The following is a 20,440-nucleotide window of genomic DNA, read 5'->3' on the forward strand; positions in this document are numbered from 1 at the left end:
AGTCATCCTTATCCTCAAGTGCCATGAGACACAGGTTGATGAAGTCCTCGTTGTTGGCGAGACAGCACATCCCAGAGAAGTCCTTGTCCCCCTTTTCTTGATCATCGTCATCGGAGTCGATGTCGCTAAGCTGCACCTCCTCAAGAGCCGCCAAGACCTTGTGGATCGCCTTCTTCATCAAATCCTTCTTCCCCTTTCGCCCTTGTCCCTCGGGCTTCTTGGTCGTCTTGTCACTCTTCTTCTTCAACTTGGGACAATTCACTCTTATGTGGTTAGGCTCTCCACACTCAAAACACACAAATGGTTCATTGGTTTTTCCTCCTTTTCTATCTTTCACATTTTTGTAAGCTCTTGAGAATTTTCTAGCAAAAAGAGCAAGATCATCTTCAGGAATCTTCTCTAATTGCTCCTCAGTGACTGAGTGTAAAGCGGCAAGAGAGAAGCCACCACACACAAAAGCTGAGTCATTAGAAGAAGTACTACCAGAGGGATCAGCTACCAAAGCCATCGAGTGTCTGAGGCCTTTCCGATGGAAAACATCCATCTCATGGGTTTTTAGCTTTGAGTAAAGCTTGTCCATGGTAAGGTCACTCAGAGGTGCACTCTCTGTGATGGAAGTAACTTTCATTTCCCAAACACCATAATCAAGACAATTCAAAAGATGGCGAGCATTATCATTATCAGAAAATTCTTTTCCAACAGATCTCAACTTCGAAACAATTTCTCCAAAACGCTTGAAATAAGAATCAATGGACTCTCCTGGGTGCATCTCAAATCTTTGATATTCTTTATGAAATTGATTCTGACGAACCAATTGAATATCATTGTTTCCCTCATGGAAATTGCACAGAGCAGTCCACATGTCATGAGCGGACTTGTGGTGTTGAACACGATTAAATTCACCAGAAGAAATTCCACCAATGATTGCATTTCTTGCACGATAATTAAAATCAACCTGAGCCACATTTGCAGGCGTGATGTCAGCATCATCGGGCACAGTGTAAGGTGATTTAACCTTATTCCACACATTATGCCCTTGCGACTGGAGGTAGGCCTCCATTCGTGCCTTCCAAATGACAAAATTGTGTCCATCGAAAACAAATGGTTTCGCAGAGTATTTTTCCTCCATAGCGGCGTTCGTTGCCACGGTTAGGTTACAACGAACTTAACCGCGCTCTGATACCAATTGAAAGACCAAGAACAGCTATAGAGGGGGGGTGAATATAGCAATTCAAATCTTGCCCCCGAAAATACTCATCAAGCCGGATTTTTCAAAATCCTTACTAGAACCGCGGCTATTAGAGAAGCCGGATCTAGAAAAGAAGAGAGAAAGAAATTCCCGAAACTAGAAGAGAAAGAGAAAAGGAATTTCCCAAACTAGAAGAGAGGTGAGGAGGAGATAACAAAACTCATCATCGCAAAGTTCAAATTGCAAGCAGAATTTAAATTGCGGAATTTAAATGAACAAGGCAAAAACGAAATCCTTCAAATCATTTCATTCATAGGTGATGCAAAATAACCGCTCAACTAGGAGCAAACATACACCTTCAGAGGAACATTAACACAAACTTAAAATCTCTCGGACAAACACACTCCAAACTAATCCTAATACAAAAGCCTCTCGGGCAAACACACTCCAAACTCACACCGAAACTCTCTCACCGAGCATCTCAAAAGGATTACAAAAGGAGCAACTTCCACCCTTGCATCCATCTCTCTATTTATAGCCTAAGACCCCCTAAGACATTGTCACAAATGCCCTTAGGGCGAAACCCTATCTCAGATGCAATCCTGGCTGTTCATTTTTCCTTACATCCGAAGGAAACCTCTTAGATGCTTGCCACGTCGTTGGTCCAAACTCTCCACACCACACTGATCCGCGTGCTCCCTCTCCAAACCAGTAAGACGCCGCCACGTCGCGCCTCAGCACGCGAGAGCGCGCGCTCCACTACATGGGTCCCGCGCTCGCTCGTGCGCAACCAGTCCATAGCCTCCACGCGTCCCCGGAAGGCCGCGTCGATCTCCCGCGCGCCGTGCTTCGATTTTTGCGGTGGGACCCGCACGAAGCCGTGTCCCGCGCGCTTGCCGAGCAGGAGGTCGCCACGTCGCCCCTCGGAGCCGCGTCTCGCCGCGCGTCGCGTGGACCCACCTGAGCCGTGCTCCACGCCCTCCCGGGGGACCCGCATCCGTACGGCTTTCGCCTTCACGCGCGCATGCACGCGCCCGTGCCATCTTGGGCCACCATCGCCGTGGGCTGTCTCCATCTTGGGCTAGTAAGAACCGGCCATGTGGCCTCCTGCCGATCGAGCTCCCGAGCCAGATAGGCCGGCTTGGCCTTCCTGCCAACCGATCATGGCAGCACACGTGCACATGAAACATGCTAGCTACAGTAAGCCGAATTACTGTAGCAGCAATGCACTTGCATAGTTCTTTCTCCCTCCGATTTCTTCGCGAATCCCGGCGCTTGCACACTTGACCTTGCGAAGCCCGTTGCGAAGGCCTCCTAACACGGTGTTTGTCCACTGTGTGCAACCTTGTGTCCAATCTTGTCACCCGGCGTCCTTGATCGCTTTGGACCTCAACTCCTCCCTGAGTCTAGTCCCGATCCGTCGTTGACCAAGATCGACCTCGATCACCTGCACACACATGAACCAAACAACCGTTGTCTTTGGCACAGATGTCGCAACCTGACCAATGTTAGTCTACGCACACACTTCTTGCACTTTCGGTACTTGTCAATTTCCCATCACAAAAGAACTATAACCACACATGGTTTCACAACACCTGGCCACACACACATGCAAAACTAATTCTAACACACACACGTACATACACATCATGCCACCACTCTTGGCCACTACCACGCCGCACGATGAGCATATATACTACTAACTACAGCTTAACACAACCAAACACTTAAACAACAAGATTAATTTCTAACAATGACAAGACCCAGAAATTTTCACTACGATTTTACATCTTATTTTCCTATGATATTTTGGACAGATTGAATGCCTAGAAAGTAGGTCGTTCAGGTGCCAAGATTCCACCCACTTTTTCAAGTGATTTAATGGTATTTATTTCGTTGCTATTCTCTTGACACATATCAAGTCTTTGACTCCTAAGTTTTAATAAAATAAAATCTCTGATTCCTGCTTACTCATTGTGAAAAAATTATTTAATTTCTTTGTTTTTTGGAGTATTTCCGAGCACATCAAGACGCGCGCCTTCATAACCCCTATTCAATCCGAATCCACCCTCCAGTTATATATGGCCATTTGGGCGGCACGGCCCAGCACGGTGCTGGCCCATGTGCTGAAGCATCGGCCCAGACACGGCCCAACACGACTCGGGCCGTGCCGGGCCGACCGAAGGCACGACAGCCCATTGCGCTTCTTCATAAAAAAGTCTAATTTTCATCCCTTATTTCTTTGGCCATGTCTGAATGATTGTATTCAGTCTATTTTGCTTTGGAAAAAGTACACCGAAGGTCCTTCGGTGGTTTTGACCCCAGTTTTGGTCAACGTGGCGGCTGAGTCAGTGTGGAACCCGGTTTCTCCGCCTCCGCCGCCACTGCCTACTGGCCGCCGCTCCCCATCCGCCGGCCACCGCATGCTCGCCTGCCGGCTGCCACCGCCGCTCCCCATCCGCTAGAGAGAGATGAGGAAGGAAAGAGAAGGGGGAAAGAGATAGGGTGAGGTGGACACCTGACATATGGGGTCTATGTGGGTCCCACGCTGACTCAGCCGCCACGTAGACCAAAACCGGGGTCAAAACCACCGAAGGACCTCGGACGACCGGTTTTGTATAGTTAAGGGACCTCGTATATCTGGTTTGCGGTTCGAGGATGTATTTTATCCCGATGACAAATTGAGGGACCTTCGGTGTACTTTTTCCTTTTGCTTTCCTTCTCTCTTGGGCCGTGAATTGTATGGCTGCATTAAGTCTAATTTTAGTCCCTAAACTATTTTTCTTCCCTCCTCATTGGATCGAGCCGTGCCGGAATGGCCCACCGTGCCAAGGCATCGGCCCAGGCACGGCCCAGCTGTCGGGTCAGGCCAGCCCAGGCACGACCCCAATTGGGCCGTGATGTGCTTGTGCCGGGCCATCAGGCCTTGGGCCTTATGGCCATCTATACCTCCAACAGTATTTTATATGATTTTGTTTCTCTCATTCAGAATTTTGATAAGCAAACATAACTTTTTCTAGACTTTATCTTTATATTTGTGAATTTTTTTGGCCAGTAGCAGAATATGTTTTTATACCACCACCTATCATGTGATGATATATAATTACTATAAGATAAATTCTCGATTATTTACGCTAATATTGCACACTGGGAATTACTCTTTTATACCCACATCAACGCGTGGGGTATCAACTTAGTTAACATAGAGGATTGATGACTCAATTAGAGAGCAAATCTTGACTGTTACTGTTGATTGATGGTGTTAATTTGGCTAATTACCAGTAACTGATGCTCATCAACGGGAGTAATTGTGTTTCGGTTTCATCATCCTCTCATTTACCTCTGCACACATATAATCAAAGAAGGGCCTAGCTTCTGAATGTATAAAAGAGACACAATTGTACAATACTCCACCCTCTACTTCTGTCGTTGCACTACTGCATTCCCCTCGCTAGTTTCTGCGCGCACAGAACCAGCGAGAGCAAGCCTCCGAAACCACGCCCCGCTGCAACGTTTGCATGGACATTCTCACTAATCGTCTGCTTCATCTTCTTACTGGTGTTGTTCACAAGAACAAGGACTACATCCACGATGGCGACCGACACTGGGAACGTCAACACCAGCACCGCTGCTTCTGGATTTGGAGGATTCTCTTTTGGGTATGTGTATCTACACATGGTGTTAAGCATGTTCCAGATGATTTAGTTCTTGTTAGCACGAACATGTTTAGCACTACATTTGGATCACTCTTATGCTTAAATGTCATATTTATTCTTTTGTTTTCCTAGATTAAATTATGAAGAAAAATGACTAGATTTTCAACAGCAAATAGGCAGCGTTGCCGTTGAGGGGGCTGGAAATCCGGTGGATGGCAGTGGCTTCTTGGATCATGGATTTGCCTTGAAGTGAGCCTTCGCTTTCCGTGGCAGGTGGCTTCAGTGGCACCGCCGGTGACGGATCAAGGAGACAAGTATTCGGCGGCGATGGCTTCTCTCCAGCCCGGATCTCTTGTTTTGATCAGTTTATTTTTTTTCCTTGTAGTCGTATCGTTTGGGGATTTTGCCGGATGTTCCATAAACAACATTGAACAGAACATCAACACACTACAGAAATCACACTTAGCTTCACCCATCAACTGCGGTGGCAGTGAGGAGAGGAAGACTGTGACCGCACTGCCGTTGACGTGGAGCAACGACAAGTTGCGGGAGGACAGGCTGCGGCGGCGGCTAGTGGTGACACACATACGGATGCGAGCTGATGAAACGACGTCATGCTTGGAATAGGCCTGAAGGTGATGGTGTCGACCTTATGCCCATGAGATCCTGAGGACTAGGAGGTCGTCTCTATCTGTCTGCTTTACTTAGTTCAGATTGTACCCCTGTTAAATGAATAGCCAGATTTTGTTTGGTTACCGGTAGTACTTAGTACCTCGGGGTACAAAAAACCTCGCTATCACGAGTTGTTGGATCAAACCATAACATGGATATTGTGTAGCTCAACGTCCCACCACTAGACGTTGTTGTGTAAAGTATCTGTGGCTGGACACCCTACTAAATAGCGTCCTTCCTAATTTTCTAATTCCCTCTCTCGATTTACTTATTTTTATTCATGCATCATTGATTACTACAAATAAAAACTCAGTTTTCCTTAGGAACTGCAAGAAAAAACACAAAAATATATTAGAGATCGACTCAAAGGAAAATATCCATTACGTTATACCTCTTTCTAACTTTTCTTCAATATCTACATGAATTTAGTCATTCCTAAGGAATTAATTTGATAGGATTTGAAAATATCCAACCCTTTGCTTTTAAGTAGCAAATTATTTTTTTGAATAGAAGAGCAGGATGACTCACTACAAGAAATATGACCTTCTGTGATGAATTCCCCGTGACATCGGAGCGTCATTAGCACATTCCATTTTATGACGATTACTATGAGATGGGGTGGCTTAGTAACGAAAAAAAGGTGTTCGTCGTTAATACCAACTAGAAATCGTCATAAAGTATTTCAATGGGACATTGTGACGAATATTAATTTGTCATAAGGGGCAAAAAGCAAACGTCACAGATTTATATATGCATTTCTAGAATTAATAAAGGAACTAAAATTTTCCTTTAAAAGTCATGGCCGGAAATATTTTTGTAATATTCAATGTGGTCTAAATTATTCTCTAAAATTTTTCGTGAATTTTCGAAGCTCAATAACTAATTTTAATACCACAAAGTTCATTTAACCTATTAAAATAAATGAAAAATAAATTAAAATCCATCTCTCTATCCTTGCGCCTTTTTCGGCCCAAGTGTCACTCTATCCCTCCCTAAGCCCACAGCCTCTCTCTCCCTCCTCGGGCTGGCTTCACCTTCCCCTCCTCCCACTTTGGGCCGCCGGCCTAGCCCTTTTGCTCCTCCCTCATCGAGAAATCCATTTTAACTTCCTCCTCTCAATTCAAATAATTTTTGGGCAGTAAATGATTTTAAATGAAAAAGTTGTGAACAACAAAGTTATATAACTTACCAGGATCTAGAACTTTTGTTTTGATCATTTTGCTATATGACTTTGTTTCAATAATTTGAATTTGAATTTCAAATTATGACAACTTCAAACAACATTTTCAAATACTAAATGATTTCAACTAAAAAAGTCATCAACAACAAAGTTGTATAACTCATCAATATCTACAACTTTTGTTTTGGCCATTTTGCTATATGACTTTGTTTCAATAATTTGAATTTGAATTTGAATTTCAAATTATGATAACTTCAAACGACATTTCAAATACTAAATGATTTCATTAAAATTGTATAACCCATCAATATCTATAACTTTTATTTTGGTTGTTTCTTCATCCGACAAAGTGATGGTAACATTGTTCACAAAATTTAAATAAAACCATATAAGAGATGTAAATTTTGTGAACAATGTTACTATCACTTTGTCGGATGAAGAAACAACCAAAATAAAAGTTATAGATATTGATGGGTTATACAACTTTGTTGTTGATGACTTTTTCAGTTGAAATCATTTAGTATTTGAAAATGTTGTTTGAATTTGTCAAGATTTGAAATTCAAATTTGAATTATTCAAAAAAAGTCATAGCAAAATGACCAAAAAAAAGTTATAGATATTGATGAGTTATACAACTTTGTTGTTGATGACTTTTTCAGTTTAAATCATTTAATATTTGAAAATGTTGTTTGAACTTGTCATAGTTTGAAATTAAAATTCAAATTATTGAAACAAAGTCATATAGCAAAATGATCAAAACAAAAGTTGTAGATCTTGATATGTTATACAACTTTGTTGTTGACATTTGTTTCATTTGAAATCATTTACTACCCGAAAATTATTTGAATTTCTTATATTTTAATATTCAAATTTTATATAGATCAATCAAACTCAGATCAAGAAATAACCAAAATAAAAGTTGTAGATCTCAATAAGTTATACAAGTTTTTCACATAAGTTCATTTAGTGTGATAAAGTTCAATTCGAAGTTTTAATATTTTGAAATTTCCAGGTTAAATGACCATTTTGTGCAAGTAACTTGTATAATAGGTTTCCAGATAGCAAGGTTATTCTGGTAAAATCGCATCAAAATTGGTACTTCCCTCAACCCTAGCCGATTCCAAATCTGAGTCTAGATCTAGTTCCTCTTCTTTCCCCAAACCAGCGCCTCTCCTCCTCTTCCCGCACCGCCGCCTGATTCAACGAGACCCCCGCCTCGTCCTTCCTCTTGTTCGCCGACGACGGCGCTATTGCTAGGGTCAGGGGCCATGGCGCGTCGTGGTTCCCCTCTCCTCTTCTCTCACCTCGCCTCCCATGGCGGCCGCGCTCCTCCGCCGCATGCTCCACCTCCACCTCTGCCGCGTGCTCCCCTCCCCTCCCCGCACTGGCGCCCTCCTCCTCCATCGCAGCTCGCCGTGCCAGCTTACTCCAACCTAACTGCTTACCGCGCCGGCCTCCGTCTCCGCCACCACCAGGCTCGGGAGCGGTGGTTCTGCCGCCGACGGCGCTCCCAGGCCTAGGGCGCTCCCGGCGCTCCCGGGCCTAGGGCCCAGATCACGTGGCGGCAGTCCCTGGGCGGCTCGACAATGGCGTGCGGCTGCATGATGCATCGACAGCTTGCAGTGGCGGCCCCGGGGCGCTTTGATTGCCTGATTTCTCGGAGCTGTTGCACGATCAGCTTGGAAGTGGATTGGTCACCGCCTCTCCATTTCCCCACCACGTGCCTAGCCAAATGATTGCTTGAGCCTAGCACGGGATTTGGACGGAATGGCTTAACGAACATTGTGTTGGGCTAGCTAGTTGGGTATGGGGTGGGTAAGTTGTCTGCCAGGGTAAAAATGTCCTTTTGCATTTTGTAAATATTTTTTTTCCTTTTATGTTATCTCACAAATCTGAAGTCCACCTTACTGTCATCCAGAACAAGGGCATACTGAAGCCTCGTTTGAAAAAAAGTAAGTTCAAAAATGCAACCTAAAGAAATAAAAAAAATCATAATTGCAACATAAATAGGAGTAAGAACACAATTGTCTTTTTCTTTACGTTGGTTAGTTTATTTTTTTTAACTAACTAACTTTATTATATAAGAAGATGGAGGAAGTAAAGTGTTAGAATTTCCTTTCAGACGTGGCATATTAGCACGCAAATGTCGAGTTGGAAAATTATATTTGCTATGGCTGAATATTGTACCTTTTGATTTCTTTGGAGCTGCATGTTTTACATCTTCATAAGAAAAAAGCAATTCATATATGATCTTAATCTGTTTCCCCTGAATCACTGGAAGTGCATTTCCTCTTATATGTGTGTATGTTTTATTCGCTTCACTCTGTTTTGCAGGACTGAAAGAGTAGTTGTATACATTACAAGCAACTTATTTCATACTTAAAAAGTCAAATGTTTGAATACACAATATGCATTCTAGACCAAGAATTATTGAGTAATAGAAATTACAAGCAACTTATTTCGACCTAGTTATAATTTGCAGGAGAGCTACGCCGGCAATAAACACCTGCGCAGGCTGCTTAACACAGTACACAATTCAGGTTTTGTTTGTGGTCACAGTGTTCCCGAATCAGATGGAGGAAGTGTCACTTGCAGGGGATCAAGAATCACCGCATTTGCCGAGGCCATCATCCCCTCTGCCGTGAAATACCTATCCTTTTCCATGTAGACGAAGTGTAAAACCTTGCTCATGAGCCAGAAGAGCTTCCTGCACGGCGGAGGAACAACACCCGCATCCCTAGTCAGCAGCCTTAGGAGCTCAAACCTACAGCCCTGGAGGATCCTCCTCATCTCTCTCTTGGCCTCCTCCATCGATGCCTCCGGTGAGCCGCCGCCGCCGCCGCCGCTGTGGGAAAGAGCATGCAACATGACGCTATTGACCTTCCCCATTTTGATTTCCTTCTCGTATGTTTGCATGTCATTGAGAAGGCGACCGATAGTGTTCGCAAGGTTCATTAGGTGGATGTACTCCTCGCTCCTGAAAACCTCTTCCGAGAGCTCTGGTCCGACGAACAATGCCGCCGAGGTGATGATTGGGCCTATAGCAAAGGAGTCCACGGCAGCTGACATGTACTCCTCCACTGTTGTTGGCACATACTTGTCCATCCTCCATTCTGCCTCGGTCAACATGCCCCTCACCGTGAACCACCACTGCAAATAGATTATATATTAAATCGTGGAAAACTAAAACCTAGAAGTCTTAAAAGTGGAAACTCACACACATAGAAGAGACAGGTTTACGTACCGATTCGGCGATATGATCCACGACATTGCGTTTCTGCAGCGGCACGGCCTTTTCCGCAATCTGCTTGCTCGTGTTGTAAACAGCATAGAATAGAATCTCTACACACTCGGAGGAGAAGCCAATCTCACCATGCCCGTCCCACCTGTATAGCACGATATGATCACAACAGGACTAATAGATATTAGTTGTACAAAAGACATAGTGTACAGATGTGTTGTACTTCTCTATTAATTTGACCAAGTTCTCCATTTCTTCTTTTGATCCTTCACCGTCAAAGAAGTCATCGACTGTGGTCGTCAAGATGCAGTTCTGGGTCCATGCAATGCGGGCTTCGGATAATTCAGAAGGGAACATGGTTGCAGCAGCACTGAAATAGGTGATCGATGGCATTAATCTTGCAAATTTCAGCTCATCCAATCTGGTCTGTGCCACCCAACTGTCATATGCTCAATATTAGTGAATGATATCAAAAACATCTTATCGGAATGGATGAGTCGAGGATAGGTATATATGATCATATATAGATAAATTTCGCACCTATTGAGATCTTGGAGTTCTTGTTGGTAGACAGATTGAGAGGAATGGAATTCGTCAACAGCCAAAGCCAGAATTTCATCATTTGGAATAACGCCACTGATCCATGTTATAATAGGTTCACGATTTAGACAACTACAACAGTAAAGAAATAAATTGTACGGCTGTGATGTGTAACAATGATATCTACCGGTATCCTGATTTCAGCAGCTTGAAGCCCTCGATATTTAGCTGTTCCTTGGTCTTGAATTGTTCTATGTTCCTCTTCTGCTCTAGCCTTTCCAAGATGGCATAGACTGGGCATTTCAAGGCATACTCCACCTGCGAAAGTATGATAATGGCATTATGAGAAAGATTCGCCTTCTTTTGCATGGCAGCGATGTTTTTTTTGCAAGAACATTTGTTCGCTAAGATGTTATTTAGTAGGCAAATTTTTCTACAGAACACCCAAAGTATTTGTAATTTGTTGGTACAAACATCATAAAAACATGTCATGGTTGGAAAACACTCTAAAAAAATTGGTAATTTGGTAGAGGACATTTTTAGCCTAATTGGATAGATAAATTCTTCAAATAGACGAGAATGCCCCCATGGTCACAGACTTGTAACATGGATGTTGGAGAGAAAATTTAGAAAAATGTGACTCTAAATTTGCCATCACCCCAAATACATTAATACTAGCATGCAGTATTTTATATATTTACTCTTGCTCACGTTACAAGCTTTTGTTCCTAGGGACATTCTCATTTTTTTTAATAATTTCTCTCTTTAGTTGGTCTGAAAATGTCCTCTAGCAAATTACTAGCTTTTTTAGGGTTTCCTTCAACCGTGACACATTTTTACAATGATCACCAGCAAATTACATAAACTTCAAGTGTAGTCTAGCAAAATTTGCCTATTTAGTACTTGCCTCCGGTAATTCTGATATGTGTATCATTTTGGAAGATATTTTTTCCAGTAGTACTCTTGCTGACCAAGAACCAATTTCTTCTAGAATCAAATCATCTTCCAAGCAACGAAGTTGTGAACTTTTGTACAACTCAAGCAAAGCCTTAGTATCATTTAGATATCCATGAATTGAATCATCAAAGCTGGATTGTTCCACAAATTGAGCCATTCCATCTGCTCAATAGTTCCGAAATGATTATTAACATTTCCAATTGAAATTTTGTACTGCAAAACCGAGCAAAAGCTGGACATTCAAATTTAAGTGTCCTGAAGCTCCATGCAGTACCTGAGGTGATGTCATAACCATGCATACGTAATAGGCGAAATGCCATCGCACATGTTCTCATGTCCAACATTAGCTCCTCCTCATTATGCATCCATAACCTGCAAACATAATACAATAGAAATAAAGTAGTAGGTACAAAGGCACATCAAATTGCCATCATTAGCCTCTCCTATATCTTTTTAATTAGGTATTTTTTATGAGTTGCTGTTACCTGTATGTCATGTCCAATATATCACTTATTTCACAAGCAAAACTCTTAGAGATACCCATCCTTTCAAGAGTATCCACCATGCAAAGTTGTGAGTAAGCATTTTGCGGATACATCACCGGGACTGGAAAACACCCATTTCCAGTTAGTATATTTGACATCTCATATTTCTAGTGTGACATTCTTGGTCACTTGCTTGGGCAAAATACATATAGGACCCAGGGAGGGGGGGGCACACCTGGGCCATCAAACTTGCTTGTAACAAAATCCAAGTAAGCGAGGCCGCTATAGTTGTGGCCATGGATTATTGTAGCAGCAGTTGCAGAAGGCGAGTTTAAAATCGATCCATTCTTCCTTTGATACGCCATTACCTGATTCCAGTCTTGTAGGTTGCCTAACCCTTCAGACACATATGCCATGAAGGCTCTTCTTGATGAAGCTGTACCATAAGCATCCCTGACCATGGAGATCATCAAATAATAACATTGAAAATACTAAATAAAGGCCCTGTTTGGCACAGCTCTAGCTTACCTGGAGCCGGAGCTGTGCCAAACGGTCCAGATCTTCCGTTTTTTAGAGCGGGGTTAGCATAACTACTCCTGGAAAATGAACTATGGGGGTGGAGCTAGGTTTTTGCTGCTCCACAGCTCCACTCCACCCCAAAAGACCCACTACCATTTAATTTTTTAGTCTATTTACATGAAAATGCTACTCAACTACCCCTCCACACCTCCTCTCATCCTCACATCTTCTTCCCGATGGGCGTCTTCGGTGACGGCGGTGGGAAGCGGTGGGCGACGGCAACATCTGTGTCTGTGGGCGGCGGCGGCAGCGTCGACGCAGGTGGGCGATGACGGCGGCGGGAAGCGGCGAGTGATGGGAGCATCTTTGTCAGCGGGCGGCGGCGGCATCGTCGGCGGCTGCGGGAAGCGGCGGGCGACGGCGGCCGGGACGACGATGGGCGGCGTGCGCGGGACGTCGCACGGGAGGCGCGCGACCGGCGGCGCGCCTGGGACGGCGAACGGCTGGCGGCTCATTTCCTTTATTTTCATTTTTTTTCTTTTTTTATTTTCAGATCTGGAGCTGAAACCTAGCCAAACTCTAACAGGAGCTAGCTCTCACTGAAGTTGTAGTTTGGAGCTAGGAGTTGGAGTTTGGAGCCCTATCAAATGGGGCCAAAATATAAGGACTTCTTAAGGAGCTCCAAGTATATTTGAACAGTTCATTGGTGTTTGATCCAATGGGTGATATAATCTAGAGATAATCTAAGAAATGCTATTGACAAGCGTTCAAATCCAAGAAATGCTATCGATAAGTGTGAGTTCCAAGAAATGTCTTCGTACAAACGACTGTCCTAAAATGCCATCATCGTTAGGGTTCCGTCCATTCCGCGCCGTAAGTACACTGTCAATTCCTAATAGCGATAGCATTTTTGGGACAAAATAATTTGTACGATAGCATTTCTTGGAACTTACACTTGTCGATGACATTTTTTGGATTTGGACGCTTGTCAATGATATTTCTTGGATTATCTCTATAATCTATTACCTTGTTAGAGGTAAAACCTCATAGTAAGGAAAGAAAACATCTTATTGCAAGTTCCATTAACAACAAACCTAACCTGTTAATAAGGGAAGTATAATAACTAAATATACTCCATCCCAAAATATAAGTACTTTTAGAGTTCGAAATTACTCCCGGAATACAAAGGCTTAGAACATCTCCTGCAGATTGTCAATAAGAATCTTCGGTACTAAAAGAAACTGTTATTATTTGGGTTTTGGGTGCTCCAACTCCAACATCCCTAATGGATGAACCAATCCCACCCCATCCTCCCACCACCGCCCTACCGTCTCGGCATCCCGACAACTTCCTTGCCCTCCATCGCCTGTCCCCGAGTGTCGCCGTTCCCATCCTCCCACCACCAGCTCCAGGCCGGCCTCTCATTGTGCGGAGATCAACCTCTCACTGCTTATTGCTGCCCCACCGGGACTGCCTCATGCTCTAGCGGGCATCCCTGATGCACAGCGCCCTATTCCTGACCTCTCCCATCGCTCATTCATGGCATCCTACTGCCATCCAAGAGTGTCGCCCGTTCCTGACCTTGTTCTTTGTAGTGAGCCCTTTGTTCTCAGGTCAATAGCGGTGAGCTTTTCATCCCGGTCACGCTTGCTGGTGCAGAGGCCCTCGATCTTGGGTTGGTGGTTGTGCCAGTGTAGAACTTGCTGGGGTTTATGGAAGCTGTGATAGTGACCTTGTCCTCTGCGGCACTGCCATTGGACAAGGTCTACTAGGCTGCAACGGCTGCATAGGACTTAGGACTTAGAGTGCAAGCATTGTTTGGATAAATTAATTGAGGTTTGTAGAACATTTGGTCCCTGTAGATGTCTTTGCATGATAAATTTGTATTTTAGAGATGAAATAACATTAAACCACATGTAGGACTATGTTGTAATATCAAACTACATGAGGGAAGTAGTGTAAAAATATAAATGTGTAGGACTATTTTGTAATATTCACTGCTACGACCATTGCATTTTTTATAATGGGACAATTGTGTTCTTATCCATGTTTCTGAGTGCAATTGTGATTTTACCCTTACTTTTCAGACTTTGTGATTTTGCCCTCACTTTTTTGAACTGAATAATCCATTTACCCCTGGATTGGATGTCCGTTCGGTGGTCCCGGATTAAGTGAGGTAAACAAAACAGAAAATTGACTAACAAAATATGAAAATACTCTTCTAGCCCCACCTATTCATCCAAATCCACTGCCCACTCTGGATCCCCTCCCAACCATCGACTTCCTGACCCCTCCCAAACCCGGTGGCAGCGCGTGGCAGAGTGAGCGGCGATGGCGGAGGCGGCGCGCGGGGGCGGGGCGGGGCGGAATACGCCAGAGAGGGGCATTTCACCCCTGCTATCTCGTTTCCCCTCCAAAACCCTAGCCAAGGGTGGTGGCAGCGGGATGGGCCGGCCTGGGGCGGCAGGCGCTGCAGTAGGGGGTGTGGCACGAGGCGACGACGCTGTAGTATGGGACGGCAGTGACGGATGTAGTGGCCAATTGGGTGCTTCTTGCCGCCGCTCAATCTCAGGAACAAGAGGATGCAGTGTCTGCTCAAACACAATCCTGTTTCAATCTCTGTTTCTCTGCTCTTTATAGTCATCTTTTTTCTTCCTATTGATCTGGAGATTTGTAGCCACCGGTGATATTGTTTTCATTTTGATTTTTCCTCCTCTTGATCTGGATGGATCTAGATGGAGTTTGTGGATATTTTTAGTCACCGGTGATGTTGTTTTTATTTTTGTCTTCCTCGTCTGGATGGAGTTTATAGCCTTCAGGTGATGTTGCGATTAATTAATAGGCTGATGAATTCTAATGTTTGGTTCTATATCCTGGAACCGATTTGGTTACTGTGGGGAATGTATGGAGCACAGGATCATCCTTACCAGGGGCACTAGAGGCAAATATGGGCATTGATGAATTTTTACCACCGAGTTAACACCGTTAGGATGACATGACAGAATAGGAGCAAACCTAAGCTTCATTTTAAAAAAGTTTGGGTAAAATCACAAAGTTAGAAAAGGAGGGGTAAAATCACAATTGCAATCGAGAATAGGGGGTAAAAACACAAATGCCCCTTTTATAATAGTATAATATAGATACGATGTTGTAAACTTTTTAACATGAAGATGTCCATTCGTCATATTAAAATTATCGTGCAAATATTTTTTTTGCGGGGAAAAGATATTTGCACAAAAATTTTAATATGACGAATAGACATCTTTATGTAAAATATGTAAAAATATATGTCATCCTTGAAGTATATTTATTGATCAAATAAATCACAACAAAATAAATTATACTTTCATAGTTTTTAAGAATGCGAAAAAAATGAAATAAAAAATATTCCAAAATGATGCTTCCATATTTTCTTCACTTTAAATATCAAATGTTAGCAAACTCTGTTGAAACTCGTATCAACCCATCCCCTATCCATTAGGGGTCTCTAATCTTGGCTCTGATCCTCCCCGAATATATGGAGTTCCATCGCGCTTCCTATCCCCATTCTTCTTCTTTTTTTTTGCATGAAATTTTAAATTTTGTAGGATATCAACAAAATACTAGAGGAGAGTCAGATGTATGCTTGAGATAGGTTAGGGAATAAAAAAATAGAGAGGGTGGGAGGTGGTGGATTAAAGGGACTCTCAATACAAATATACAGGAGGGGAATTCAATGATGTTATACATAAAAAGAAAATAAAAGTATTCTATAATCGCTTTATTTAATCTGTACCAAGCAGGTTTGCTTTACTGCCGGTTATTACCACGATAATCAGGCTTACCACTAGGGTGTGGTAATGTTTAAGGTCTAGTAAGCCAGCTAATATAACTTCAAAAAAATTAAACAAAACCTTCAAATTATGATAAATTTTGTCTAGTTTTTATCGGTTTACGGTGGTTCCCGTAACTAGGCTTTCCACCGTGAAGAGATTAGCCCTCCCAAACGGTAATATGAATCGGAGGGAGTATTTTAAACGCATGAGAATTTTGCCTCTATTTTATTAAAGGTAGCAGATTGAGCTATCTGCACCGAACTCTAGTGTACCAAATTACTCGTTCATAAGCTAATAAGAAAGGGTAGGAAAGTATTTCTACTTGAACATGCCCTACATGCCTGGTGTGTCACCGCCAATATTAGTTGTCACGTAAATATAAAGCTAAAAATAACAAATAAATACAAATATTCACACTTGGATTTTGCAATGGACTAACCTTTCCAATTCGATCTTCCGAATGTGAATAATCCCATCAATATCTGTTTGCATAACGGGCAATTCCAAACCCGTTCCAGTGGCAAGGCTAAGCAAGCCAGAAAAGGTAAAGTTAAAACCCACAGGAGCAACAATTTGCTCATCCATGGCAACCGAGAAATTTCTTCCAATAAAATTCAGTCCTGCCAAAACCATTTTTCGTAGCTATATAAGAAGGTTTCACCCTACAGTACAAAGATCTAGACAAGGTTAAAACAACACCCTCATGAATGCAATTGTTGATTTTGTACCTCTGCTGATGTGATGTCGGCCAGTATTCCATCTTTTCAGTGCAACAACACATGCCAATGTACACAAAAGAATGTCTTTGTTGACTACCAAACTTGGCAGGTTTGTACCCCAAGATCCATCATCATATTGGTTTTGCAGTATCCACTCGATAGATTGCGGAAAGCGTGGAGTTTGATGAGAGCCCTGCACTGGCACCATGGCCACCCATGCAGTGTCGTATGAAGATGGTGGTAATTGGACATCCCTAAGCTGCTTCCTTATCTTGTCATGCAGTTCATTCTTATGCTGCATATCCCATCGGAATAATAAACTCAACCATGGATATGTTTCACAAATCAATGCATGAGGTTTAGTTATAATACTCAGCTGCGACATGGTATGAGCATGCTGTTGTTCGATCTACCCTAAATCTGTTGATAGTCACAACTAATCGAGTCTGGTTTTTTAGAAGCTTTAATGGGATGCAGTCGTTGGTGGCAAACGTTTATCTATCCCTTGTTAAAGGTGTTGTATTGAAATTGTTGTGGTGAAAACCTAAGTTTTTGATAGGACAATATTGGTAAACGTATATATGATGTATTCTTTGGGAGGGTACTATCGCAGTCTCTTGGAGAGTGCCTCATTTGCATAGATGGCCTTCATGTATTCTTTTTTCATATATCTTTCAAAATGCATTTTCATCTTTTGTCATGTTGTTGTGGTTTTTCTACTAATTTTGGCAGTATTTTGGTTGTGCACATCTCTGGCTAATCACTAGTCAGTCAGTATGGAGGCCGAGAGTTTCTTTTAATTAATTACTCTATAATAAAAAAAGGAATTGCTAAAAAACTGTCGCAAGATTTTTGGGAAAAAAAAACATTCAATTGTAACTATAGTATAGTTATACTATAGTATAACTACAATCTGATTACATTATAGTAACATTGTAACTACAGTGTAACTGCACTGTTACTACATTATAATATCTATATAAAGTTACATATAAAGTTGCATATATTATTTTAATACTGACATACAAGTTATATTATAGTTATAGTGGAATTATATTACAATTATACTATAGTTAGATTTGAAAGTTTTTGTCTTAAAAAAGATACTCCCTAAAAAAATGGACCATGTATGTATATGTCCTACCATGCCTTGCTGGCTTCCCGCATTCCTCCCTAATCCCAGGCTCTTCTCAACACCTGCTGCTCCTGGGGAAAGCGTAGGAAATGTGTGAGATATCCCATTGCAATAGAAAGAATTGTGATAGACAATAAAATTTATCTGTCTAGCATAACAGCTTCGACAACTGTACTCTCAAATACAAATGACTTTTTTCCTAGTCAAATTTCTTTAAGTTTAACCAAATTTATAGAAAAAATATAGTAGTATTATCAACACAAAACAAATACATCATCAGAATATATTCATTGTTATTAGATTTAATAGAACAAACTTAATATTTTAGATGTTGCTAAATTTTTCAATAAACTTGGTCAAACTTAATAGAGTTTGACTAGAAAAAAAATCAAGCGACTTATAATATAAAACTTATTATAAACGGAGGGAGTAGCAAAGAGGTATACCACATATTAAGAGATCTTTTGTAGCGCTTGGGAGGTACCTCATACCTCTTATACTGACACGAAGACGAGGCGCTCTGCTGAACTGCTTTGGTATTATCCCATGAGGTGAAGCTCCGGGGAATAGTCCTCCTGAGCATGCTGAACTCATAGGAAGTATCATTCACGACTGGCCTGTAAAGATACTACACAACATGGTTTTGAGTTACATGCAACATGGGTTTATGTTGAAAAAATAATAATAAGATAAGACCAAGTCACCGCAATATTCAGCTATCTATATTACTCCCTCTCATCGTTGGTCCGGTTTACCATCTCAACTATATATTACAAAAGTACAATTGGCCTCCTCAAGTCCTCAACTATGAAAGCAAACAAAATAGACCACTCATCTATTTAATTCGAACACTTAAACCGTTCGTACCCTCTTTTATATGGTTTAGGACTGAGCTATCTTGATATATCACCGAATCTTGCAAACTAAACTTTATGCAGACTCTCATTTCTTACATGTGCCATTTCTAAGACTATGGGACAGATGATGGGTTATTCTATTCGTATGAAATATTAACAGTGTACTTGTGCTATTCTACTCCCTCCGTCCCACAGACTCCATTTTTCAGTTTTTGGATGCAATGTTTGACTCTTCATCTTATTCAAAAAGTTTCTATAATATGTATTTTTATTTTTATTAGATGATAAATTATGAATATTTTATGCGTGACTAATTTTAAATTTTTTTTATAAATTTTTCAAATAAGACGGACGGTCAAATGTTGGACACATGACCCAAAAATAAAGTCTTTGTGGAACCAAGGGAGTATCTTCCAAGTAATATAAGTTGATTTGATTGTGCAATGAAGTCTGTGCAAAGAAATAGAATAAAGGACGAGAAACAAGTAATATAATTCTTAATAGCAAAAGTTTGACACTATGTCAGACGAGGTTGTTTTCTGTATGAGCAGTGGCGGAGCTATCGGGGGGAGGGGGGGTGGGGGGGTCGCCGGAGGGGGCCAAGCCCCCCCTGCCCCTGTTGCTGTATGATTCTATGGACAAGGCCAGTTAGTTAGCAAGTCTATAAAACATTAGCCCATTAACAAAAAAACAGGTTCTACAAAATTAATTAATGATAGAGATCAGAGAAGTAACACATATCAATTCCACTTTGCTTTCATACGTCCGTAGTTTATATGGAAATGATTTAGAAATAAAGACTAGTTCCAAACTAAGAGCTGAAATTCAAGGTTTTTTTTTATAAAGACCATTATTATCAACAGTCATTATTTGGCCTCTTTTAGAATTAATGTTGGTCTTCGCCACTGTGTATGAGAACACAAACGGTAGTGTTAGAAGCAAAGTGTAGAGCACTAAAAGGACACAGATGCTTACAAGGGGGTCGTCTGTTTAGATTCATCGGAGAAAGAAACCCACCTTGTACAGACGAGAGGCAGGACGTACGCTGGAGAAGCAAAACGTGGCAGACCAAGGGGGCAGGAGGAAGAGATTCCAAGAGGGAAGAACTAGCAGCTTATCGTTGATCAGCTTTCTGCCTGCCTGCATCAAATTAAGAGGGCAACACGCATGGAACTAGCGAGTGTGTTCACCTTCCTTATATATTGCTCCCCGGTGACATCATCAGTAAAGGGAAGCAACCACTGTAAACCAGAGAGGCGGCTGAGAGAGCCTGATCAGGCAGACCGGCATCCCACCATTTGTATTAATGCAAAACAGTACTGTGAAGGGTTTGTGGCATCACATCATGATTAAGTAACACGGGACCCTCCTTTTGACAAGTTGTTAATCTGGTGAGATGGTTCCTTTGCTATATATCATAACAAAATAAAGACTACAAGTCCAAAGTCAACGCAAAAAAAAATCAGTAAATTACA

At 42.0% G+C, this 20,440-nt stretch overlaps 1 protein-coding gene across 3 annotated transcripts; it reads right to left on the reverse strand.

Moving 5' to 3' along the window:
- Positions 1–9,009: 9,009 nt before the first annotated feature.
- LOC127761378 (ent-isokaur-15-ene synthase) lies at positions 9,010–20,119 on the reverse strand. Of its 3 annotated transcripts, none has more exons than XM_052285660.1 (14): positions 19,983–20,119; positions 18,555–18,725; positions 18,118–18,179; positions 16,983–17,268; positions 16,694–16,874; positions 12,156–12,373; positions 11,921–12,041; positions 11,710–11,807; positions 11,386–11,597; positions 10,666–10,796; positions 10,479–10,574; positions 10,162–10,377; positions 9,942–10,083; positions 9,010–9,847 (listed from the first exon to the last, which is right to left on the reverse strand). In XM_052285660.1, exons 2-14 carry the CDS (start codon positions 18,712–18,714, stop codon positions 9,251–9,253), a joined length of 2,520 nt encoding a protein of 839 aa, XP_052141620.1. In that variant the 5' UTR covers positions 18,715–18,725; positions 19,983–20,119; the 3' UTR covers positions 9,010–9,250. The 3 variants fall into 3 exon arrangements, with proteins under 3 accessions (XP_052141620.1, XP_052141621.1, XP_052141619.1); XM_052285661.1 differs by having other exon boundaries at positions 18,600–18,736; XM_052285659.1 differs by having other exon boundaries at positions 18,555–18,736.
- Between the last annotated feature and the right edge of the window lie 321 nt (positions 20,120–20,440).

This window comes from Oryza glaberrima, chromosome 2 (genome assembly GCF_000147395.1).
Source record: "Oryza glaberrima chromosome 2, OglaRS2, whole genome shotgun sequence".
NCBI classification, from domain to species: Eukaryota; Viridiplantae; Streptophyta; class Magnoliopsida; order Poales; family Poaceae; genus Oryza; species Oryza glaberrima.